The 25,379-nt window shown below is 59.1% G+C and overlaps 1 protein-coding gene across 4 annotated transcripts in view; it reads left to right on the forward strand.

Moving 5' to 3' along the window:
• PLXNA1 (plexin A1) overlaps positions 1 to 25,379 on the forward strand; it is a 394,709-nt gene that overhangs the window by 354,200 nt on the left and 15,130 nt on the right. For all 4 annotated transcript variants that reach the window (XM_081078527.1, XM_081078529.1, XM_081078528.1 and 1 more), the window contains 20 exons: positions 6,402 to 6,542; positions 7,427 to 7,527; positions 7,830 to 7,953; positions 8,040 to 8,193; positions 8,562 to 8,661; positions 10,037 to 10,151; positions 13,383 to 13,583; positions 14,827 to 14,923; positions 15,001 to 15,194; positions 15,315 to 15,466; positions 15,548 to 15,668; positions 16,005 to 16,141; positions 17,421 to 17,588; positions 18,155 to 18,248; positions 18,432 to 18,671; positions 18,772 to 18,915; positions 19,238 to 19,472; positions 22,113 to 22,255; positions 23,592 to 23,848; positions 24,200 to 24,266. In XM_081078527.1, coding sequence (XP_080934653.1) covers positions 6,402 to 6,542; positions 7,427 to 7,527; positions 7,830 to 7,953; positions 8,040 to 8,193; positions 8,562 to 8,661; positions 10,037 to 10,151; positions 13,383 to 13,583; positions 14,827 to 14,923; positions 15,001 to 15,194; positions 15,315 to 15,466; positions 15,548 to 15,668; positions 16,005 to 16,141; positions 17,421 to 17,588; positions 18,155 to 18,248; positions 18,432 to 18,671; positions 18,772 to 18,915; positions 19,238 to 19,472; positions 22,113 to 22,255; positions 23,592 to 23,848; positions 24,200 to 24,266 — 2,985 coding nt within the window. The remainder of the gene's footprint in view (positions 1 to 6,401; positions 6,543 to 7,426; positions 7,528 to 7,829; positions 7,954 to 8,039; positions 8,194 to 8,561; positions 8,662 to 10,036; positions 10,152 to 13,382; positions 13,584 to 14,826; positions 14,924 to 15,000; positions 15,195 to 15,314; positions 15,467 to 15,547; positions 15,669 to 16,004; positions 16,142 to 17,420; positions 17,589 to 18,154; positions 18,249 to 18,431; positions 18,672 to 18,771; positions 18,916 to 19,237; positions 19,473 to 22,112; positions 22,256 to 23,591; positions 23,849 to 24,199; positions 24,267 to 25,379) is intronic.

The following is a 25,379-nucleotide window of genomic DNA, read 5'->3' on the forward strand; positions in this document are numbered from 1 at the left end:
GCGGGCAACCTGCGAAGTGTCACACGACAGCACCCCAGGCATCTCAGCCCCTTGGAGGCTCCCAGTCACTCCCCTTCCCCAAGGGTCACTTCACTGGTTGACTTCAGTCCTCCCTACGGCTGTGTTGCTGGTTTGTGGACTTGTGGCTTGGGCCACACAAGCACATCTTCTTTTGTCTTCTGTTCTGTTTTTGAGACTTGGTCCTGCCGTGTGGGCAGCCAGGGCTGGTTCTGTGTCATGGCAGTGGCACGTATTCTCTATATACGTGTGCGTGGTGTCCTTCCGCTCTGGGTGGGCATGGTGTGTTCCACGGGAGTCTGTGACAGCAGTACTGCTGCATGAGTTTCTGTATGCAGCTCAGCGCTGCATTTCTGGTGTCTTTTCATCCTGAGCCTCCAGGTGTTTCTGGGACTAGGTGGTGATGTGTGGCAGTGCCTGGCAGGGTGCTCGGTCGGCATGAAGCCGTACACGTGGCAGGTTATTGGTCCTGGTGGCTTTCATCCCTCTGGGGGCTTGTTGGTAGGAGTCGAGTGGTCCTGATTGCCTGCTTCCTGTCTTAGCTGCTATGTCTTTGGACCCCGTGGATGCACTGCCCCTGGCCACTAAGGGCAGTCATGTCTAAAATCTTTGGATGGCATTGCATAATGCCCTGTGGACATCTGTGTGTCCTGCTCTTTTTGGTTCTCCTGGGCATGGCTGGCCATGGTGGGCTGAGCCAGAACGGCGCAGGGACCACTTGTTCACCCTGAGGGCCTGTCTAGTGCCGTCCCAGGCCCTTGTCCCGAGTCCACACCACATGGGCATTGCCTCTGCTTCCCACCGGGTGGTGGCTAGTGGAGCTGCCCACAGACAAGCACGGAGGGCCCTGACCCAGGCCCTGCACCCCAGGCCCTCCTCCCTATGGGGTCTGGCTAATCAGGCCTGAGCCCTAGCAGGGGCCCATGGGCACCTTTGATAAGAATGACATTTGCCAGTGCAGGCCTGCAGTGGCCACCTTGTGCTCAGTTCCCAGCATGCCCAGGCCCATGGCAAGCCTGGTGGAGGCAGCTTCATGAGGGCCGAAGGTTACTGCCCACAATGTGCCATTCACCTCCCACTCAGCAGATAGGGCCTTGCCCTCCAGGATCCGTCCTTTTGGGCGTCAGGGTGTGGGAACCCCTGGCAGCACAGCAAGATGGATACAGAGGCTGGAATAGCCCAGGGGACTAAGGAGTCTGCTGGGAAGGGTGTTAACAGAGGGAGGGAACAGCATGGCCAAAGCTCAGGGGTGCATGCTGGGAACTGAGGAGGGCCTGAGGAAGGAGAGTCATCAGGGGGTGCCTCGGGCACCCCCTTATTCTGCATGTGGTGGGCAATTCACTGCTAACCCTGCAGTGGTCAGCGTAATGGGGGCAGGGACATGTCCCGCAAGATTCTGAAAGAGACTTTGGAGGCCTGGGTGGGGGCAGGGAGCCAGAGGACTGTGGTGGCTTTGAGAAAGTGGAAGGGGCTTGCATCTCCCTGCTCATGCTGGGGACCCAGTGGGTGGGGGTAGTGAGGGTGATGTCGGTCTGTGAGGGCCCAGCTGTGGGACACTGGAATCATGGATGACAGCATGTGCACTGGACAGCTTTGGGGTTTGAGATAAGAACGTCAGGCCGGATGGTCACTGCTGCTTACCACAGCATTAGTGGTTGCACCGGGTGCTAGTTAAATCTCAGGCTACAGTAGGCACCTTGGCCACTTCCCGGCTGAGGACAGCCAGTGAGGTGTGATGGAAAACCATGCAGGGTACACTACCTCGTGGCCCAGCGTGGTGCAGTCCCTACAACAGTGGGAAGATTCTTCAGGGAAGCTGTGCACCTCTGCCCTACTGCAGCGTTGAGCCTTAGGGGCCCAATCTCCAGGCAGCTTCCAGCAAGCTGGCCTCCCCGACTTTTGGCACCTTGAGCTTCTCTGAATTTTTAGTTAGAACTATGAGGTGGTTGTCTGTCGGCAGATGAGACTGAGGGTCACGGAGGACCACTGCTTGTGTTGGTTGGCCCCTATTGTTCTCTGTGCGTTGAGGGTTGGAGTGGGAAAGACAAGATTGCTGGAACCCTCCCCCCACACCTTGCCAGGTGTGTCTGGCCCAATTACAGCCATCCGGCCTCCTGCAAATCATGTTCTAATTATCCAATTACTGCCAAGAGGAAATTGCTGATTGCTTTTCCAGTATCAAATTCTTCCTGGCCTTTCTGAGAACCATTTCAGGAAGGGGCCTGGAACCTGACCCCAGCCAGATGAGGGGAGAAGCCTGTGGCAGCCCATGAGGGGGTAAGGAGGGGTCTGGGAACAGGCTTGACAGCTGCACCTGCGGAATGAGGGGAGAGCCTGTGAGATCCCAGCCCTGTAAGTGGCCAGCTTGCTGGCTGCTTCCCCAGTCTCTGCCTGTCCTACTCTTCCTACCTCCACCCCCATCTGGAGACCAGGAATCAGCTCAGTCAGTGCAACTCCACTTCACAGTTGGGGACATGAGGGTTGCCATCTTGAGGTGGACACGGCAGGGAACTCTCTCCCCTCCTATTCCTGGCCAAGTTGGGCAGCCCCCTGCCTCCAGGCAGTTAGGGCGCGTGCCGGCCTTGGCAAGCAACTTGGATAGCCCAGACATCCTCCCTGGTGCCCCCGCCTGCCCTCAGCCTGGAGAATGGACCCTTTGTTAGCTCTGGGCTGGGTGGACAGCTGACCTGGCTGAGCAGTCAGCTGCCTGCCTACAGCAGTTGGCCAGGGTCGTGCAGTGATGGGCGCGGGGGCAGCTGTCTGGGCCAGCCTGGGGCCTCCAGAGCCAGGGGCCATCCACCTGCTGTTAGCCATTTCCCCTTGGCCCTGGGCAGAACTCCCTCTGCGGGGCCCTGGGGGTGAAGGGGTGAATCTGCTCCCTGGCCCATCTGGGGAGGGCAGGTGATGCCCCATGGTGGTGGTGTTAGGTGTCTGGCCCATGATTAGCACCTTACCTGGCCCCGGTCCCCGGAGGCTGCCAGGGCCTGGTCCCTCCCTGGGGTTGCTGACAGCTCCTCTGCCTTGGCTCGGAATCCAAAGGACTCCCCAGTACAGAGGGATGAGGAAGACCGGGGGAGAAATGGATAGGGTTGGAGAGCCCGGGCAGAGGCTGGGTGGTTGTGTCCATGGGCCCTCTGGGTGGGTAGGTACCCACGCCTGGAGCGGCCTGGGAGGCATGCCCAGGGAGGCTAAATAGCTCCACTGAAGCTACCTGTGTGGGGGTGGGGCTTCCTTCTCAGCAGGAATGGGGAAGGGTACCATGGCAGAAGGACCTCTGTGGGCAGGACTGGGTTTGGGCCCTGAGGTTTTCTGTGGTGGGACATGGTAGGGAGGGCAGTTGCAGCCAGTCGTGGGAGATTCTGGTGGTTTGGGGGAAAAGGTTTGCCAAGCACAGAGATGACAGCTGGAGGTGAGGGGGAATACCAGGGGACTCCAGAAGTCTCCTGTGTGCTCTGCAGGCCCAACTGCCCCAGGATGGGTCGCCCCCAGGTGGGTGGCCCTAGAGTGGACAGCTGTGGAAGTGGCATCGGCACATGTGCTGCCAGCGGCGTGTGTCCTGAGGTCCTACCAGTTACCTGGCCCTGTGCCTGCCTCGCACTCCCATTCTCCCTGGAATGCCCTCCTGTTGGCATGCTGAATCCCTCCTCCCACTTTTGAGGCAGACTCTGTGTCCCCAGGTCTGCAGCTGGCAGTCTAGGGCCCTTGTGAGCCTCAATTTACCTGTCTGTGCTGCACAAGCCCTATAGCCTGAACACTGTCCAGGACGTAGCACGCATGTCCCCAGGACTGGTTATTCCCGGCCAGACCCTCCGAATGTCACGTGTGCATGCAGGAGCCCTGCTAATCCTGGACCATGGCTACTAAGTGCACGACGTGGGCCTGTCACCCACGTCACATGGACCCTCTGGTCTATGGGCTGTGCATCGCAATGCCCCCCTTGTTCTGAGCTCTTCAGAAATGCCCTGTTCCCCTGGGGCCTGCCTGTGTGTGTTTAAGGACTGGGGGCAGTCCAGTGTGGGGCAGGTGGGTGGACAGCTGGATGTGCATGTTCCCTGTTGCAGCTGTTGGGTGCCACCTGTCGGCATGCTGCTGGCCCAGGGGTGGGGGCATTCTGGTTCCCAGGCATGGCCTGCCTCCCTTCTCCCACCTTCCCCAGACCCCGGAGGAGGCCCACTCTCTGTTTGCCCCCTGCCATGCCTCAGAGCTAGTGTGCAGCCTGGATGTGACCTTCCCTGCAGCATTTCCCTTCTACCCTGTTGGGTGGAGGTCGCCCCTTCATGTGACCTCCATGCCTCAGCCCATGCTCTCACCTGTGAGAGGGGAGGCGCATGCAGGCCTGGCCAGGTGGGGGGTCAGGACTGGCACCATGTGGCCCCTGGTGGTCAGGGTGGGAGAGGCTGTGGCCCTTCAAGTGTCCCTATTCAGCAGATACCTCGAGAGTGTCCTCTGTCAAGGCCCTAGAGGCAGGTGTTCTGTGGTGAAAGAGACCAGGCGGAGGTGTTGGGGGAGGGGCCGTAGGCCTGGCACTGGGTGGCATGGGGTCAGGCCTCAGCTTGTGGGTACTACTAGAGGCATCTTTCAGGGATGGGGGCAGCGGAGAGCTAGATCTTGGGGAAAATCCAAAGTCCCGATTCCGGTCATGTGGGTTGAGATTGGGTCTGGAGCTCTGGGTCTCCACTGGGGCCCTGCCCTGTCTTTCTGTCTCCTGTTCTCTGGCTGCTGTCCAGGCTGGCCTTGCCAGACAATGTGACTGGCTGCTGGGGGTTGGTGATTGCTGTGGGGCCCGGCTACCTTGTGTTTCCCTGTGTGGCACACTGGTTTGGTCCTCATTTCTCAGAAAAGCTTTGGTGTAGGGAGGGCTGTCATTCCCATTTGACAGGTAGGGAAACTGAGGCAGAGAGACGTTCAGCATCCTACCGGGAACACACAGCTGAGGGATGTCTGAGCCAGGGCTTGAGCCGAGGCAGTGTGGATCCAGAGACTCCTGGCTGCCTGGGCTCTCCCCTGTGGCTGATGTATGTCCTGGGTCCAGCGGGCTCAAGGAGCTGACCTCAGGCTTCCTGTGAGCAGCGCCTGCCTGCAGGCTGCCCATCCAAACAGGGCAGGAGGTTTGTGGGAGTCAGCTAGGTACAGGATGGGGTTCTGTCCAGTTCCCATCCACAGAGGCTCGGAAGCTGGGGGGTCCCTCAACTGGTAACCTGCTCTTAGGCCGGGCTGAACCTATTTGGGCAGCGACAGGCCCAAACTAGGGCTGCTACCCCTGTCCGGCACTAGGCTCTGCTCTTCTGGGTCTGGTTTGACTTAAGCCTGATTGCCTGGCAGGGAGGCAGCTGAGCGGATGTGGGGGTGGCCCCGAGCTCTCAGGAATGCGGCCCTCCCTCTCTCTCACTGCCAGCAGCCTCTGGCCTAGAGACACAGCACCCCATCCTGGCTGGCGACCCTTGTCCAGCCCCTGTTGGAGCTGGTCCGAGTCAGGAGCCAGGGGCTTTTGCCTGCCCCACAGCCCACCCCAGTCAATCAGGCCCACTCTGTCCCTTCTGTGTGGGGGTGCAAAGCAGGAGTACTGGGCTGAGCCCTGGCCCAGACCTCACCCCACCGCCCAGGTAGAGGTGGAAAGGTGGGCTGGCCTTCAGGCTATAGCCAGAGCAGGGAGGGGCCTGAGCAGGGCCTGCTGCCCTGTGCCCTGGGAGCCTGCCCAGACTGGCTGAGCTGCCCCAGGAGTCCCATCTCTGGCAAGCCCCCTGAGTCTCTGTTAATTAAATACATTTGTTTGGTAAAAGTAACTAAAAATACTTGTACCATTGCAAGCTTCGGAGAAGAGCTGGCTAATTAACGCCCAGTTGGTATCTGGAATATATTTCCATGCTGGTGAGACACCGTCCCTTCTCTTGGGGTGTACCCCAACTCCAGGATGTCCTGGGGTTTCTCCCCTCACACTCACTCACGCCGTGGGCTCCCCACTTTGCCGGCTCCTGGGGTCTCACTTCTCAAGTGCTTTGAAACTCCCACGCTCCCTTCAGGCCCCTGCTGCCTCTTCCCCACCCCCACAAATATCCCATCCTCTGGGAGGCCCAGCCTGGCCCAGGGAAGCACTTGCAGGGATGCCTGCCACCTTTGCATTGGGTCTGACTGCACAGCTCGGTGGTGGGTGAGGGGTGTGGGGCTGTGGCTTCTGTTGACTGATGAAGGGGGTAGGCTAGGACCAGCCTCCCGGTATGCTGTTTGTCCTGTGTAGGCTGCTTGGGGTGGGGTGGATGCCATGGCGTTGTTTTTGTAGGGCTTGGGGGTTGTTGGGGGAGGGGCTTCAGACCTCACCCTAAGTGGGCATGGAGCTGAGGCATAAAGGCACCAGCACAGTTTCACTCAGGCCTGCACTGCCACAGATCCTGGTGGACCTGGCCAGCCCCGGTGGCCGGCCAGCCCTGGCCTACGAGAGTGTGGTGGCCCAAGACGGCAACCCCATACTGCGTGACCTGGTCCTCAGCCCTGACCGCCAGTATCTCTATGCCATGACGGAAAAGCAGGTGGGTGCTGCATTGCCAGATGTGTGTGGGTGGGCCTTCTCTGGGGAGCGGGGCGTGGCCGCCATGGGCCCACACTGTCCATGCTGACTCTAGGTTCTCTTAGGCCAGATTTAGAAGTCCCACCCCTCCCTGAATGACTTCATGTCCACGAGAGAAAATATTTGAATGAGAGCGTTATCAGGATACTGGTGTCATTGCAGGGTTTGGGGCATGCATTTGTGGCTCTGAGTTCTCAGGCTGTGGCCTGGCCCAGCACTCGCCTCATCTGTGTGGTGGGAACCTCTGTGCGGCCTGTGACTGGCCTGGCCCAGCTCTTCAAGGCCCTATGCTTGTGTTCCTGGCCTGGCCTGCTGGTAGCCAGCCTCTGCTCGACCTGGTAACCCATGGCAGTTGGGAGCAGGGATGGGAGGGAGGACAGGTGGGAAAGACCATCCTTCCCTCTTAGATAGCTCTTGCTTCTCCTCTGCCCCTTGTGGATATTGGGTTCTTCCACCTCGCTGGAGACCTCAGAGCCAAGCAGGCGGGCTTGAGGTGAGCGGGGCCTAACCTGCTTCTCTGCTTAGGATTGGGGCCGATGAACCATGGCTCTCTCAGGAAGCTTGGAGTCCAGACAGATGGGAAAGTAACCCTGGCTGGACCAGTTGGTTCATCTCTGGGTGGCTAACATGTACAAGCTTGCTTGCTCCCTGGCCGCCACCACCCTGCACTCCCAAAGGAGAGGCCTGACTCAGCCAAGGCAGTGTCACCCAGGACTGGCTTTTGAACAGACCAGGCAGGAAGTCCTGAGACGGGGGCATCCCTAGTGTGTGGGGCCAAGGAGGTGAGGCTGGAGGGGTCCCTGGGATGGGCCTTGTGGGGCCTGACACTGAGTCCCCCTCCTCCAGGTGATGCGAGTGCCGGTAGAGAGCTGTGTGCAGTACACATCGTGTGAGCTGTGCCTGGGCTCTCGGGACCCCCACTGCGGCTGGTGTGTCCTGCACAGCATGTGAGTCCAGGTGGGGGAGGGGCGGGCAGGTGGTCCCTGCTCCACGCAGCCGTGCTGTGCGCCTCGGGTGGTCACAGCTCCGCTCTGAGCTCATCCGGGCCTCCCAGGGGCAGGGCGCCCTGCGTTTGGTGGTTTCCTGTGACCTGTTGAGTGACGACCAGCCCAGGCACACCCCAGTAAAAATGGGGTGTACTGAAGCTGGTGGGCTTCCCCGAGTGCGGGGGTTGGCCCTGCTGAGCAGGGGCTAGGGGCCAGGGCACGCGGGCTCCGTGCTTGCGCCAAGCCCAGCCGCCTGCCTGCAGCTGCTCGCGTCAGGATGCCTGTGAGAGGGCGGAGGAGCCTCAGCGCTTCGCCTCAGACCTGCTGCAGTGTGTGCAGCTGACCGTGCAGCCTCGCAATGTCTCTGTCACTGTGTCCCGGGTCCCGGTGAGTGCGGCCACCCAATACGGGCTGGGGATGGGGAGGGTTGGCGAGGCCCTGCTCACCCACAGCCCTTGCTTTGGTTGCCATAGCTTATCCTGCAGGCCTGGAACGTGCCTGACCTGTCGGTCGGAGTCAACTGCTCCTTTGAGGACTTCACTGAGTCCGAGAGTGTCCTGGAGGGTGGTCGCATCCACTGCCACTCGCCCTCTGCCGAGGAGGTGGCGCCCATCACTCAGGGCCAGGGTGAGTGCATTACGGTTGGGCCTGGGCAGCACAGGGGCCTCCTGCTAGGGACATGGGCTGCCATTGGGGACAGAGAATGAATGGATGTCACATGGTGACTGAGGAGGACGGCAGGGTTAGGAGAAGATTCCTATGTCAGGGCAGTGTAGACAGAAGTTAGGGACCACTGTTGCAAAGATGCAGGGGGCCCACCCAGTGTACTCGGGTCCACAAGCCGGAGGGGCTGGGGTGCGACCAGGGCCTGTGCATTTGGTCATTGGGAGGGTCCTTGGCAAGGTCTTTTCCTGTTCGGGGATTGCCCTATGCGGGGATCTTGGATTAGGTGACATCGAGTGGCCCTGGTGACTTGGGCCTGCACTGCCCTGCAGGAGACCAGCGGGTGGTAAAGCTGTACCTGAAGTCTAAGGAAACGGGCAAGAAGTTCGCATCCGTGGACTTCGTCTTCTACAACTGCAGCGTTCACCAGTCGTGAGTGTCCCTAGCCTCTTGCACTGACTTCTGGTGGGTCAGGGCACAGTGCAGCATGGCCTGCTGGTTAGGGCCACAGAGGTGATACCTGCTGTGAGAGCAGCCGGCCAGACAGAGGGGCCAGATGAGCCTGAAGCTAGAGCTGTGGTCAGAGCTGGTGGCGTGGGTGGGGAGTGACATGCACCGATTCACACCCAGAGAGTCTCGCCATTCGCCTCAGGTGCGGAATGGCCTGTGGGTACCAGAGCGAAGCAGGGAGCTTGGTGGGAGGCTGCTGAATCGTCTAGATGGGAAATGGTGTGCCATGGGACAGGGCTCTAGGTCCTCTCTGTTTCATGCCACCCCAGGTGTGGCTGGGGCTTGGGGGTGTGGAGAGACTAGGGCAGGGAGAGCCAGGGTGGGAACTCTCCCTGGTGCTGCTTGTCTTGACTCTGAGCAGCAGGAAGAACGGGAGAGGTTGAGGACCTCCTGTGCATGCTGCCATAGGCCGGGGGCACTGGGCCCAGGGTTACCCTCAGCCCCATCCCTGACCTGGAGGGGCCCTAGCTTGGAAGGGCCAGCATGGGGTGTAGGGGCAGTGGGGTTCAGCCTCAGCCATACCTGCCTTTGTTAATGTGGCCTGGGTGTTTTTATTACCAGGGTACAAGCTCTCTGTCTTAGGCAGATCTTTGGGATAGAGAACTACACTCCAGAGCTAGAGGGGATTGGGTCTCAAGAGAAGCTGGGTAGCCTGTGGGTTGGGAGGTTCTCAAGACTGGCCAGTTGCATTTACCTCAGTGCCAGCTGTACGAGGCTGCGGGCCCCAGAATACCACAAGTACCCTGTCCAGGCCTTGGGGACATTTTGGAATAAATGGGACAAGCTTCTCCTGGTGGAGCCTGTGTTTTGGTTGGGGTGGTGGATATCTCTTATGGCTCAGTCCAGTTCTATGGAAGCTGCTAGCCACTGAAATTTAAATCTAAGTTAAGACAGGTGGAATTTAAAATGTAATTTCTTAGTTCCACTAACACATTTCCAGTGCTAACTATCGTGTGTCCTGGTGTAGCCAGTGGTCACCATAGTGGGTGGTGTAGGCTTTAGACATGTCCATCATTAGTAAAGTTCTGTCGGCTAGCTCTGGAGTGGACTGTCACGTGATCGAGGGTCTGGGGAAAGAGCAGTGAAGAGGGAGGAGAGCATGGGGCTGTTCAGCAGGTGAGACCAGCTGACACAGAAGTCCTCAGAGCAAGTGGAGGGTCAGCTAGTACAAAGGCTGTGGGGTGGCCCTGTGAATAACCACTGCAGGAGCAGCAGGAGGCAGTGTGGTGCAGACTTGCGTGGCAGCTGTGGGAGGCGCAGGATGCCTGGCTTCACTGCCCCACTTCTCTCCCTGTAGCTGCTTGGCGTGTGTCAATGGCTCCTTCCCCTGTCACTGGTGCAAATACCGCCACGTGTGCACAGATAACGCTGCTGACTGTGCCTTCCTAGAGGGCCGTGTCAACGTATCCGAGGTAAGGCCGTTTGGGGGACGCAGTGGAAGTGGGTACGCCTCCAGGTGGGCCTGGGAGAGCTCCTGTGGGTGGCTGGGATGCCAGCCACGACGTCTGTGGGTTGGGGATATCCTTCAGGGCTGTTTTGGCCTGAGGTCAGCCAGTGGCATTTGTTGGTGGTCATTGGCTCTCTTTTGTGATCCTCGGGGGAGACAGAGAAGCCTCAGACAAACCCGTCTCTGGGCCTCTGCTTGGGGGCTGCCGACCAGTGGGCTCCCTTGGGGGACGATGTGGGGAGGGCACTGTCCACGTAGGGCCGTGGGAGCCTGGAGCGTGAGATGTTTGGCTGGATAGGCCTGGTGCCCTGAGTCCATGGGGATAAAGGAACATGTCAGCCTAACCTACAGGGAAGCTGGTCAATTCCTGGAGCCATCTGACGTCCTGCGTGGTAACTGATAATAATTAGATAGTAATTATTTGGAGCCTGGGCAAGGCACTGATTTTATTTAGGAGCAGTAGGGCTGCTACTCCTGGAACCCGGACTCTCAGAACCACGATGGGTCGATCCAGGACCTGCCAGGTAGGGAGGAAACAGGCAGGGGTCCCCATGTCCATCCTGCAGGTACAGAACTGGGACTTGGAGCCAGGGCCCTTTCCTTTGCAGTGACACTATGCCTGTTGGTGGGGCAGGTAGGACTAGAGCGTGTGGGTCCCCCAGGTGTGGGGCACTTGGGGACTATAGCCGGTCTGGACTTGCATGGACAGGCCTGGGGCAGAGGAAGTACAGGGCTCCCGCCATGCAGTGGGCCCCTCCTCACAGAGCCTCTCTGGCCACCCCACCACCGTCACCCTCTGGACCTTTGTTGTACATCATGGGAGGAAACAGCAGTGTGGTGCATGCTGAGAGCCCACAGGGACCATGGGCATCTGGGGATGACAGTGTCTGTGAGAGTGCATGGTGTGAGAGCCGCGGGCATAGGGGGTGGGCATGGGCTTCCCTGCAAGTGTGTTCTGTGTGAGGAGTTGGGTCAAGGTGTCCTGGGGGTGGACAGAGGAGAGGCCCTTGGGCAGTAGGAAGCTGGTGGGACTGACTGATCCCAGTGGGTTAGTGACCCTGGGGTTTTGGGGACCTCAGAAGGGCTGATGTGTGTGGGCCATGACGGCCAGGGGAAGTGGGGCAGTAAGTACAGACCTCTCCTGAGGAGTTTGCCTGTGCAGGTTTGGGCTGGGGGTGATCATGGGGTCCATGGAGGGTTAATAGGGGATGGACTCATTCTGCAGGTACTTCTTAAGCTGTAGTCTTAGGTTTAATGGGGATGTTTCTGAGGAGTGTAACATATCCAGACTTAAGCGGTAACATTGTTTGGAAGGATGTGGGCTCCCAGCCTAGGAGCCCCCTTCCTGTCTCTGGTTCTGGTTTCTTATCTGAGCCCCCCCCCCCCCCGCTCTCAGGAGCAGTCTCACTACGCAGTGTCTTGGTTCCTACCCCACGGGAAGGCGTTCCCAAGAACCCCATTCCTTGCTCCATTCCCGCTCTCACTTTTGCCTGGGTTGCTTGAGGTGGGAGCCACCAGAGCATGTTAGGAAAGGGCACTGAGGGGGCAGCTGGTGCTGGGTGGATGCCCTGGCAGAGGTCCCACGTGGAGTGCCCTGAATTCACTCTTAAGATAGCCCAAACCCAGCAGCTAGGACTTTCTGCTAGGAATTCTGGATCCGGCCTCTCAGGAATAAGAGGGGTGGCTGGCATTTCCATAGGAGGGTCATATGGCTTCCCTCCCGGCAACCTCCTTACTGGGAGGGACAAGCCCTGGTCATGATGTCCCTACAAGTGGAATAGAGGGGCAGTTTTCTAACTTCTTACTTGATCTGTGTAAGCAGAAGAGTTGTAGGCCAAGTGAATAAAAGTCTATCTGGAATCATATAAACAGTTGTGGCCCCTCACTCACTTCCCAGACTTGAGCCAGTTTACAGACCCAAAGCCCCTTGAATGCGGGGAGGCAGATCCTGCCAAGGAAGAGCCTGGTGTACTCATCCACTGTTCATCTTTTTCCCAGCTCAGCCTGATCTCAGGCCACTCACGGGGCCTGAAAGGAATGTCAGAGCCCTGAGCTGACCCCTCTTCGTGGCTGGGGTCCCCAGATGCTGAGGCCCAGCCACAAAGAGACTAGCTGGAGGGGCACAGATCCTACACCCAAGACTGACAGTGGTGCTGGCCCCCCCGGGTGACTGAGATGGTGTGTGGTGGGGAACAGTGAGACCAGCCCTGGTGCCGGGGACAACCCCGGGCTGCTGGGGGCCCAGGAGGGGCAGCCAAGGTCTGGGGAGGCAGCAGGAGGGTGTCTGGGCTTGAGGGCTGGGCTTAGCACCCCTTCAAAGTGGCCAGGGGAGTGCTGGCATAGGTGAGGGCCCCGGAGTGCAGGGCCAGTGGCCCTCCATATATATATCACCATCACTTGCCTCTCCTTGGTGGAGACGAGGGCACCCTGCAGACCCAGGGTAAGTGCTCAGCATGCCTGGCCATACCCTGCTGGCTCTGCTTCCCCTTCCCCAATGCCCCCCAAGGGGCCATATCCAAGTCCAGGTCCCGTCCTCAGGCCCCAAAACTGCCGCAGAGCCGATGCTGGGCCCTGGCCCACACTGTGTTGGGAACTGTTGCAGGCCTTGGGGATTCCGGCCTGTTTTCAGCATCTCTATTTAAAGCCCAGCTCAGTGGCGTGCCCGTGGGGCCGTTTCCTCACGCGGCTGCTGCCAGTGTGCTGCAAGGAAGCTCGGCTGTTGCATCAGTTATTGTTGTCAAATGCTGGCCCTGGGGGCCTCCACTGTTTTTCTGCCTGGCTCTGGCTATTTTTACATGCTCTCCGGGCCCCCAGCTGAGCTTGCAGCCCCAATGCCTCATTCTTGGCTGCTTCTGTCTCAAGGGCCTTTGCAGCTGTGGACCAGATGGGGCCCTTTGGTGGCTAAACAGGTCTTAGAACATTAGGCAGGGTACACCAGGCCCAGAGGAGAGAGGGTCTGCCCTGGGGCACAGAACGCAGCCACACAGCTTGGTGGAGCACAGAACTGAGACTTCCTGCCTCTGGCTCAGCTGGCTATTTCTGAGGTCCTCAGTCTGCCAGTGTGTAAAGTGGGAATAGTGGTGCTTTCCCCCAGAAGCACAGGCTATGCACACAGACTGCAGTCGGGGCTGTAGTGGGGTATACCCTGCTCTCTGGCCTCCAAGTCTGGGCTCAGCCAAAGCCTTGTCACCCTCAGGACTGCCCGCAGATCCTACCCTCCACCCAGATCTACGTGCCGGTGGGAGTGGTGAAGCCCATCACCCTGGCTGCCCGGAACCTGCCACAGCCACAGTCAGGCCAGCGTGGGTACGAGTGCCTCTTCCACATCCCAGGAAGCCCAACCCGTGTCACCGCGCTGCGCTTCAATAGCTCCAGCCTACAGTGCCAGAACTCCTCGGTAAGGCAGGCTGGAGCCAGCACGGGGCTTCTGGGGATCCCTTCTGTTGAACTGGGCTGGGCACCCTCACAGCCTTAGAAACTGGCTTCTGCTCATGAGCACAGTCAGCCGTTCAGCGACACTTCAGCTACACTGCCATGCCCTTGGGGTGTGCCTGAGTGTGCAGGTGGCGCCCTGCCAAGAGCCACCCAGACCTTTGGAAAGAGGACATCTCGGACATGGGAGTGGGCAACTTAGATGTGTCAGGATACACAGGTGGCTTTGTGTGGGGTCTTTGGGGCGTGGTTAGGAGACCAGACTGAGGATGTGTGGAAACAGCCACATGCTGTCATCACCAGTACTTCCAAGAGGGCCAGGGTCAGGGCAACAGCGCCCAAGCACCCAGCTCCTTATACCCCTGTGGCCAGACAGAAACTTCACAGCTGCCCGTGTATTTGCGTACTGTCAGGGGGGCGGGGGTTGCCCGAGTGCCAAGAAGCAGTCATGTTTGCAGCCTCAGATCTAATAGGGTGACATTTTCAAAGCTTTTTATCATGTTCAGTGGATTTAGTGATGGTAATTTTTGCAGAGCCAAAACTTCCTGGTGGGTGGAGGGAGTGGTGCTGAGTTGGCAGTCCCGAGGCTCTCTCTGACTCTTTGTGACTGCTGGCAGGCCTTGGTTTCCCCATCTGTTCAGGGAGAATGTAATCAGGAGAGCAGTGGGTTTCCTGGGGTGGCTGAGCCTCACCTGACTGTGCTTTTTGCCAAACTATGCGTAGGGCACGGGGGTCACACAGCTCGCACCTCGGCAGTCGCGGCATAGGGATTGCTGAGCTCATTTGGCAAAGAAATGGAGGTTCACAGAGCATTCCTGATTACCCATGCAAGAGGTCTAGCTGGGAAGTCCTGGTTTCCTGCTGGGGCTGACTGAAAGGGAAAATGGGGAAGTCACCCTGGAGGGTATACCTCATGTGGCTGCTGGGGACAGTCTTGGCTGGAGAGTGGGTGCCATGGCCACTGGGAAGGAAGACCTTGGGGTGGGGACGCAGGGAGAGCTGGGCACGGCAAGAGAGGCTTAGTCCCCTAGGTTGTTTGGTGGGCAGGCGGTTCTGTGAGGTATCCAGCTTCAGATTGGAAAGCCAGTCTGGACAGGCAGAGCCCCCAGACCCTGCCCCGCCAAGTCCCAGAGGGGGCCAGGAGGGGCATGCAAGCCCTGACCTGCCCCCTGGGGCTGTGGCCTGACCACCCTCTCTGCTGCCGGTAGTACTTCTATGAGGGCAATGACATCAGCGACCTGCCTGTGAATCTGTCAGTGGTGTGGAACAACTACTTTGTCATCGATAACCCTCAGAACATCCAGGGTAAGTCGGGTGGGGCAACCCCCCAGGGGCGGGGCCGTGGGCAGGCCAAGCTGACTGTGCCCCCCTGGCCCGCACAGCCCACCTCTACAAGTGCCCAGCCCTGCGGGAGAGCTGCGGCCTGTGCCTCAAAGCTGACCCTCGCTTCGAGTGTGGCTGGTGTGTGGCTGAGCGCCGCTGTTCCCTGCGTCCCCACTGCCCTGATGACTCTCCTGCCGCCTGGATGCATGCTCGCCGTGGTGGCAGCCGCTGCGCAGACCCCAAGATTCTCAAGGTAGATGGACCTCCTGGGCTGTCAGGGTTGGGGGTGGCTGTGACTGCCCAGCTGCCTCCGTGTGCAGCCCCTCCTGGCCCAGGATGGCCCTCACCTACCTGAGCCTCTACCTCCCCACAGCTGTCCCCCGAGACGGGCCCTCGGCAGGGAGGCACGCGACTCACCATCATGGGTGAGAACCTGGGCCTGCGCTTCGAGGACGTGCAGCTGGGCGTGCGTGTAGGCAAAGTGCTGTGCAGCCCCATGGAGAGCGAGTACATCAGCGCCGAGCAGTGAGTGCCTCCCGCGTGGGCGGGGGAGGCCCCGAGGGCCCCTGGACCCAGAGCTCACTGAGGCTCCCTGGTTCCCTGCAGGATCGTGTGTGAGATTGGCGACGCCAGCACTGTGCGGGCCCATGATGCCCTGGTGGAGGTGTGCGTGCGGGACTGCTCCCCCCGCTTCCGGGCCCTGTCACCCAAGCGCTTCACCTTTGTGGTAAGCCCCATCCCACCCAGCCTGGGGCTCTCCTGAGCATCCTGAGGGGCTGTGAGGCCTTTCTCTGCAGGGGCTGGCCTGGCCCAAAGGCCACCTCAAGTGAGGGGCTCCTGTTCTCCTGTGCACCTCCTTGTGCGGCTACGCCTCTGCTCCTGGTCTCCCTCCCTCCCTCCTCGTCTCTGGGGCTTCACTCCAGGTTCCCCTGTGCTCCCTGCCTGTGGGCTGTGTCCGAGAGCCAGTGAGCACAGAGCTTAGGCATCGCTGGAGATACAAACAGGCCTCTGGCCCAAGGCGTAGGTCTTTCCTGGGACTCCAACAAGTTCCTTCTTTTCATAGACTCCAACCTTTTATCGTGTGAGCCCTGCCCGGGGACCTCTTTCAGGGGGCACCTGGATTGGCATCGAGGGCAGCCACCTGAATGCAGGCAGTGATGTGGCTGTGTCTGTCGGTGGCCGGCCTTGCTCCTTCTCCTGGTAAGGGGTGTGGACAGGGAATGAGGGGCCAGGCATAGCCTGCCTTTCCCTGGTGGTGGTTGGTTCAGATGGCTGCATGTCCCTTCCCGTTGCCTGGGAAACAAGGGGAGTGTGGAGAGCCTGGCCAGGGTGATCACTATAGAAACCAGAGGCTGAGAAGGTTGCCATTGAGACAGGCTATCTTAGAGTGGAAAGAGCAGGCAGGCAGAGCTGGCAGGTGGGCAGGGCCTGGGCCCAACCACCAGGCACAACTTCCCTGTCCTGGGGTGGGGGGATTCCTTGGAAACATAATAAGTATTAAAAAAAATTTTTTTAAGAGTGAAAAAAGAAATCTTAAAAGCCCCGAGGCTTGAAGTGGATAATTCTAGATTAGGGATGATAATGGAGCGGCCCTTTAAATATTTTCCTGCAGTAATTACCCGTCATCAGACAAATTATTGGTGTTTGCAGCCTTGCTCTGCTCGCTGGCCTGGTGGCAGTGGGGCCTCCCAGCTGTGCTGAAGGAGCTGAGGGGACAGGAACCCAGGTGTAGGCAGTGACTGGCTGGCTGCCCAGTGTCGGGGTGACCTAGTCCCTCCACCCTGGCTAGCTCATTTTGTGTACAGCCCACACCCGGGCTTAGCCTGAGTTTCACATCAGGGTACAGTGTAGAGGGGAGGCATGTGCATCACTAAGTGTAGCCAGAGCTGGCACTGAGCGTGGCACACCAGCTCTCCTAGCATCAGAAGCACAGGAGAAGTGGAGACAGGTCTGCAGCGGATGGGAAGGTCAGAGTCCCAAAGGCTCTTTCCCGCCGACCATCCCTGGGTAACTGACTGGGCTGCTGCAAGGCTGCGCTGAGACCCCTGTAAGCCCCCTTACCACCCAACAGAACTGCTCATGGTACCACCTGGGCTGAGCTCGGGCAAGTCTGGGCATGGGCAGGCTTGCTGGCTGGGTCATCTGGAGAGTGAGTGGGGCAGGCAGGCTCCACCCCTCAACTGATGGGTCAGTCAGACAAGCCCTCAAACAGCAAGCAGGAGAGAATGAAAGGAGAGGGTCAGGCTGGGGTCCAAGGTGGGCAAACACGCACCTGGCCCTCAGAGGAGCTGAGGGGAGAGTGGCCGTAACCTTCATTAGTCACTCGGAGGCAGGTTCTGGTTTTACAGGTGGGCTGGTGAGGCCTGGGGAGTAACTTGCCCAAACATCACCTGTTTGTAATGGAGCCTAGACACACTTAGCCCAGCTGGGAGGTGAGCTCCAGCACTCATGTCCTGACTGTCACCCTGGGCCCCTCCAGGAGGAATTCCCGGGAGATCCGGTGTCTGACGCCCCCCGGGCAGAGCCCTGGCAGTGCCCCCATTGTCATCAACATCAACCGTGCCCAGCTTACCAACCCTGAGGTGAAGTACAACTACACTGAGGACCCTACCATCCTGAAGATCGACCCTGAGTGGAGCATCAACAGGTGGGGCTGCTCTGGCCCGCCCTGAGCCCCGGTGCTCCCCTGTGTCATGTGAGGCCACTCAAGACACCCAGCTTATGCACTGGCTCTCTTCTCCTTTCTTGTGCGGTCCCACCACCAAATTTTTTGTTTGTTTGTTTGGAGGAACCAGTGGAATTTCTGATGGAGTTTCCTTACAATGGTGGTGCCTGATTCAGGGTTGGGCAGGATGTGGCCAAATCTCCCTGTGCTGCCCTGGTCTGTTTCTAGGGGTGGGAACAGAAACAGCAAAGTGTAAGACTGTGGTCACTGCTGTGCTGTGGATGTAGCAACAAAAATCCCTCTAATCTCTGTGGTGCTGTACTCTTAAAAAATGAACAAAGATAAGATGTCCAAGACACAGCTCTCAGGACAATGGAACACTGTCCACTCTGAGGTGTGGTAGCTGCAATCGGAGTTCTGATGCTGAGAGGTTGTAACCTGCTTACGTCTTCCGGGTGAAAAAAGCCAGGTGGCATTTCTGGCCCTACCTGTTTGTGCTGGGCCAGGGCAGAGCTTCACCCCATGACCCCCACCCTCTCATCTTCCAGTGGAGGGACCCTCCTAACAGTCACGGGCACCAATCTGGCCACCGTCCGAGAACCCCGCATCCGGGCCAAGTATGGAGGTGTCGAGAGGGAGAACGTGAGTCCTCCCTTGCCCGTGCGTCCCCCTGCACAATGCAGCTCAAGCTACCATAGCTCACTGGAGGCCCCGGGGAAGGAATCCAGCTCTGGCTGCCCTGCATGCATGCGTGGCTGTAGCCCCTCAGGGGGCCTGTCTCCATGAGAGGAACAGCCAACCTAGTGTCCTTGTACCTGTCCCCAGAGCTGCCTGGTGTACAATGACACCACCATGGTATGCCGGGCCCCTTCGGTGGACAACCCCACCCGCAGCCCACCGGAGCTGGGGGAGCGGCCCGACGAGCTGGGTTTTGTCATGGATGATGTGCGTGCTCTGCTAGTGCTCAACGCCTCCTCCTTCCTCTACTTCCCTGACCCCGTGCTGGAGCCACTCAGCCCCACTGGCCTCCTGGAGCTGAAGCCTAGCTCCCCACTCATCCTCAAGGTGGGCCTTAGGCAGCGGGTGGGGGTACGGGTATGGGGTGGCAGGGGTCGGGTGCGAGCAGGGGCCAGTGGGGCACTCTGGTTCACCCCCACCCCCACAGGGCCGGAACCTCCTGCCACCAGCGCCTGGCAACTCGAGGCTTAACTACACTGTGCTCATCGGCTCCACTCCCTGCGCCCTGACCGTGTCAGAGACACAGCTACTCTGCGAGTCACCCAACCTTACAGGGCAGCACAAGGTCACGGTGCGTCCCTGGCCAGGCAATCGTGCTGCGGCCTGCGGGTCCCTCCTCCCTTTGACCTACTGCCCAGCCCCACCCAGGGCATCCAGACTGGTCTCTGGCCCAAAGGGAGCTCAGCTCCAGTGCAAGCCCCATCTTTGTCCTCACCGAGCCCTTGTGCCCCTTGGTGGGACTGGTACCTACCCTGGGTCCCCAGCATCCCCATCCACCGCTGAGCACACTGAGCCAGGGGCAGGTACTGTGGGGTCTCAAGGGCTGCGGGGCAAGGAGCTCTGAGTGGGCATTGTGCCACCTGAGCAGTCTGCACCCCCCACCCCCACCCCAGGTTCGGGCCGGAGGCTTCGAGTTCTCGCCAGGCATGCTGCAGGTTTACTCAGACAGCCTGCTGACCCTGCCGGCCATCGTGGGCATTGGCGGGGGTGGGGGCCTCCTGCTCCTGGTCATCGTGGCCGTGCTCATTGCCTACAAGCGCAAGTCGCGTGATGCCGACCGCACCCTCAAGCGGCTCCAGCTCCAGATGGACAACCTGGAGTCCCGAGTGGCCCTCGAGTGCAAGGAAGGTCTGTCGGGGCTGTGGGCGTGGGGGCCACGGGGGTTCCAGGGGGCAGGGCCCGGCTCGCTGAGGTTGCTGCTACCTGTGAGCCAGACCCTGTCCTGACTGCCAGCTCCTCTCAGTTTACAATATTCTCGATGGCCTTGCTGTATTGAGCTTGGTCCCAGGGAGGTAGGCCGGGGCCTGACTGGAGCCGGGGGCCGGTACAGCTGTTGTGGGGTGCTGCTTATGACACAGACTCTTTAGCCAGAGAGCCTTCATCTGTGCCCCAGCTTGGCTGTCCCAAAATGGGACAGACACGTCACCATTTTGTGCCTGTTTCTCATCTGTAGGAGGGGCACAGTGCTGGTGCCCACTTCAGGGGGGTCGTGAGTGGCATCCAGATGATGGCCTGTGCGGAGTCTGCTGGGTAGCCATTGTGTATACACATGCCAGTGTGGTGGTGGCTCCATGCCTGCTGCTGGGCACCGTGCTGAGGAGCGGGGTCTTTATCCCTCAACACAGTCGGACCCTGGCTGGGCTAGTCTTTGTTCTTGGGGAGCTCTGTCTAAGGGAGTCATCCTCCTAAGATGCGGCATGTGTCTGTCATGCTCCTGGGCTGTGACTGGCAGAAATAAGCTCAGACTGGCTCCTGCAAGGAAAGTGCCAGGTGCACCTGCTTCCAGAATGGAAGCTCTATCAGCTCCATCTTCAGGAATCCCTTCATCTTGGGGCTCCTCGTTCCCTGGGATGATAAGATGGGTACAGTGGGCAGGCTCAGCTTCCCCACTGCGCCTGACTCTGGCCAATCCCTGATGTCACACCTGGTCACATGTCCCTGCAAGCCTGTGCCCTTTAAGTCGAAGGGGCACGAAGAATGGGTGGACCTCAAGGGCAGGTTGGGGGTCTCCAGAGAGTGGGGTGGGTTCTGGCAGGCAGGAGCCATAGACATCAGAAATGGGTGATCAGTGGTCTACGGGGTCAGCGGGAAGGGTCAGGGTGTCAGGGTACATCCCTTGGACTACTTCCACCCCAAGCTGGAACAGTGGGGGTGACCCCAGGGGTTGCCCATCTCTGCCTGATGTTTCACGGGGAAGCTAGAGTGACCGAGGTCCTGGCTTGTCCCTGGCAGAGCTGAAGGCACTGCTGTTGGTTGGGCGTGTGGGACCATGTGCTGGCAGCAGAGAGGTGGGCACTGGGGTTATGGCTGTGGACTGTAGATTGCACAGTGGTTACTTAAGGGTCGGTTCAGCTCCCATGCATGTGCCTGTGGCCTCTAGGCAGCTGGCAGCAGCCTTGGCCCACAATGGCCGGCTTCCTGGGCTGGGTATGAGATGGCTGGCTCCTTATGGTTAGGTCCCCAGTGTCGGGCCAGCCTGGGGTAATTCCCACCCATGCATGGTCCTGGGTTCTCTGTGTACCTCTTGGAGCCTCATCTGAGGAGTCTGGGGCTTTACAAGGGGTAAATGAAGCAGCGCCAATGATAATTGACAGTTATGGGATGTTTGTGAGGTGCCAGGCGCAACCTCGAGCGTTTTGCGGATATTGACTAGTGAACGCTGTAGCTCTAGAGGCAGACACCAATAGTGTTCTTGTTTTTGAATGAGGAAAGGGAGCTAAGTGGCAGAGTGGGATTTGAACCACTCATGCCTGTAACAAGCCTGACTTGCGGTTGTTAAATTTGCTGGAACCAGGGTATCCATTTCTCCGGTACCCTGCCTGACTGACCCAGGAGCCCCCCTCGATCCCAGACAAACCCGCCTGCCCACTGGGTAGTTCTAATGGGATGCAGGAAGTTGTGCGGGGGCCAGGAGGGGAGTTCTGCAGGTTGGGACCTCCTTTAAGGTGAAGACAGCTGTCCACTGCCGTGGGTGTGCACAAAGCTTTGCTCTGCCTGCACGTGTGTGGGTGCAGCAGCTGGAGGGCACTCCGGGGCAGCCAGGTGGAGATAACCAGACTCCCAGCAGTCACGCGCCAGAGATGAAGGCCCTCCTCTCAAACCTGCCAGCCATCTCCCTGGGCTCACCAAGCGCTCCTCTGGCTCCTGATCAGAGAGCACATCCCTTGGGCTGCTGCACAGTTGATATCTCATAGTTCTGGAATGTTCCATCATGGCCTGCCCCTGCCTGCCTTTGTTTCTGAAAGAGGCAGAGCTGGCTGGGATGGGTGGGCAGTGTAGAGCTGGCCTGAGCTGTGCATGTGGGGTAGTCAGTGTGGAGGGCTGGGGAACTTGGGCAGAGCCCCCAGCCTCTGGATCCCTGGACCACTGCCTCCCAGGGCCTCCCACCCCTAGCCACGCTCCTTCTATTCCCAGGAGGCTGTCCAAGGGAGCCAGGGCTGGCAGCAGGCTCCCCCAGGTGGCAGAAGAGCCAGCACCCAGAGTTACTCTACTCCCAAATGCCAGTGTGAGGCACAGGGGCCCTTTTCAGCCTGGACCTGGTCCCTGCCCCTCCTCTGCGCTTTTCTTGACTAATCCTGTGACAACTCAGAGACAGAGGGGTTTTTATCCCTGTGTTGGGACTAGGGAAACTGAGGCACAAGCAGGTACAGTAGTTTCCTTAAAGTCACCCAACCAGTGAACAGCAGAGCCAGGATTTGAGCCCAGCCCCGAGTTGGGGGGCCTGGAGGCCAGTGTGGCACCTGCCTTGTATACTTTGTCTGGCCACAGCCTTTGCAGAGCTGCAGACCGACATTCACGAGCTGACCAGCGACTTGGATGGTGCCGGCATCCCCTTCCTCGACTACAGGACGTACGCCATGAGGGTGCTCTTCCCTGGGATTGAGGACCACCCTGTGCTCAAGGAGATGGAGGTGGGCTGCTGGCCTGGGCTCACCCCACATCTGCCCTCAGGGCTTCTTCCGGCTGCTTATGTTTTGCGGGGATCTTTAGTCCGCCTTATATTCCCTGTAGCTCACCTGGCTCATCTCCTGGGTGGTTCTCAGTGCTAAGCTTTACCAAGCAGGGGCCTGGGCCATGCATGCTGGGAGGTGGGCCATGCACTGCTACGGCAGTGAACTGAGGTTCTTGTGGCTGTTTGGGGCAGGAACACATGGCTGACACATAATGGAGGCCCTCAGAGAGCTGGGCTGTTCTCCGCAGGCATTGGCAGCACCCAGGCTTATTGGCACAAGCCAGCCAGAGGGAAAAGGGCCAGCCCCCATGTTCTCCAGGGTCTCCCACGGCAGGCCAGGAGCCCAGATCCCAGCGAGGAATAGCTAGGGATTCTGTAAATCGCTGTCATGCTCTTTGGCCAAAGGTTCCATCTTCTGCACCCCTCGCATGTTGGGGCCTGCTTTCCCAAGCGGTGCCATTTGTGCAATGTTCCCTCTCGAGCTGAACGTGAAAGGGCTTTCCTGTCACTCTGGTTTTGGCCCAGGGCATTCCCTGGGATTGCTGCCACGTTGGGGGCTTCACGTCCTCCTCCTGTCAGGCCTCTCTCTTTGTGTTACTATCTGCTGTGTTGGTCTAGCTGCTCTCTCGGTTGGCTCTGTTCTGCCTGGTATCTGTCACCTGTCTCTCTGGGCTGAGATCCAGGTGTCACTTGTGGCCTCTGGCATGCCCTTGTAGGGAACCTCCTGCCTTGACAAGCCTCGATACAGAAAAGAAAGAGAGCGGGGATCCTGGAGTCAGCCATGCCTGCATTCCACCTCATTTTCCCACCTCCATGCCATGTGGCCCTGCTGGACTTTGAGCGTCCTTTTCTGTGAAATGGAAAGGGTGGTTTTTGTGTTGGTGGTTGTGGTAAGGGCAAAGTGAAACCATGGATGTGCACTCCTGGTGCCCAGCAGATGGGGTGTTGAGCTGCTAGAACCAGGCTGCAGGAGGTGCCAGTCCTACGGCCAGCCGCAGAGGGGGTATCAGGAGCAGGCTCTTATTCTGCACCCCTCACTGAAGCCGGTACACCTGGGTCTCTGCCTGCAGTGGGCTTCTCGGGCTGCCAGGCTACATCCGTTCTGCTGAGGACAGTTGAGGCCCAGACACCTGTCAAGGTGACCTGTCACCTACCTTCAAAGCCTGTTCTGTGCCGTGCCCTGCCCATGTACACCTGGTCTGGACAACCCCTCAGCCAGAAGATCTCCACCCCCACTGCTCATGACTATGCTGGGTGTCCCGATGTGGGTCTGAGCAGGCTCCTGTCCTCCCCAGGTGCAGGCTAATGTGGAGAAATCGCTGACACTGTTCGGGCAGCTGCTGACCAAGAAGCACTTCCTGCTGACCTTCATCCGCACGTTGGAGGCCCAGCGTAGCTTCTCCATGCGCGACCGAGGGAATGTAGCCTCGCTCATCATGACGGCCCTGCAAGGCGAGATGGAGTACGCCACCGGTGTGCTCAAGCAGCTGCTGTCCGACCTCATCGAAAAAAACCTGGAGAGCAAGAACCACCCCAAGCTGCTGCTACGGCGGTGAGCCCACATCTCCTACCTGCAGACACCAGAGGCCCCGCTGGGTTCTGCTCCAGAGGTGCTGCTGTTTAGGTTCTGGAGGAAGACTCCGCTTCCTCTGATCAGAGATTGATAGTGGTGCCTGGGTGTGCTGGGCAGGGGGCTCACTCTGGGACGTGCCTTATGTAGGGCCATCGGTGCTGGGCCTAGTCATGCTCAGAGACTACAGCAACCCCCTAGGCACTCAGCACCCATGGGTACATTTTAAGGCCTGACCTATAGTGCTGCAAGAAGTGGGAGGTACTGGGGTTGGTCATGGTTGGTGGGGCTGGCAGTGGGAGTTTTGTCACCCCTGCACGTGTCTATCTCCAGGACTGAGTCGGTGGCAGAGAAGATGCTGACCAACTGGTTCACCTTCCTTTTGTACAAATTCCTCAAGGTAGGTAGGTTTGAGAGGAGAGCACATCAAGGAGGGTGTCGGGGCAGATGGAGGGCTACAAGAGAAACAGGAAACCAGGAATGGATGGACCCATAGTGGCTCAGGACTGGAGCCTCAACGTGGACTCCCCCATGACATGCACCCATTGGCCCCTTTCCTGACCCTGCATGAGGCTTTCCAGGCCTCAGAGCAGGAGTGGATGCCCCAGTTGTGAAACGAGCTACCTCAAACCCCATGGTCAGTATTCAGCTGAGCTGGAGTTGGGATACAAGTCCAGGTCTCTGTACTGTGCCCGTGGCCTGGAGCTAAGGATGGAGGAGGGCCCCCGGACAGGGACATGTGTGTGTCCAGCACCCAGCACTGGGCTATCCTGGGGAGGCATTTTGGGGCTCCTGTTGGCCCTTGTGTGGGGAGGGTTTGCACATAGAAGTCCCTGCTCAGGCTGGGGGAAGCCCCTCATCCCCAGAAGATGGGCCCTGGAGACGTGTGGCTGTCCTTGCAACGGCGTAGAGAGCAGGGGATGGAAACTGCAACCCCAGCCTGGACGTGGGTCCAGGTGGACCCTGTTTGAGCCATGTGTAATAGTTGGACTGGTCACCAGCACTTAGAGAGTGGGTGATCATTCAGACCCAGATACGTGCTTTCCCTTGAAAGCTGAAGGCTTGGCAGACATTCTCTCGAGGTAAGGGCAGTGGGGCGCCGAGACCTCTGACTTCTATAGATGCTGTGGACACACAGGGTGATGGACATGGAGCCTGGTGGCCGAGGATGGGTCTGAATTGCCCCGTGGTTGCTTCTTAGCTACAGACCTCCCTTCCCTGTGTCCTTACTAAATCAGGGACACCCACAGGGCCTTCAGCGCTCCACTTAGAGTGCCGCTGGGCCCAGGCTGCCATGGCTCAGAGATGCCCAGAACAGAGGCCTGCCTATCTGGGAAGAGGGGTAGATGGGAATCAGGACATGTGAGAAAGAGGCAGATGTTAAGGGGGGTGGGGAGGGTGAGGTTTGAACAATGGTGTGAAGGAAGGGCAGGAGTTAAGTCGGCCCTGAGGTGGGCGTGAGGTCCAATGTGGGCGGGGGAGGCGAACTGGGTGGGGCTCATCTGGGGCAAGG

This window comes from Rhinolophus hipposideros, assembly GCF_964194185.1.
Source record: "Rhinolophus hipposideros genome assembly, chromosome: 17".
Lineage (NCBI taxonomy): Eukaryota > Metazoa > Chordata > Mammalia > Chiroptera > Rhinolophidae > Rhinolophus > Rhinolophus hipposideros.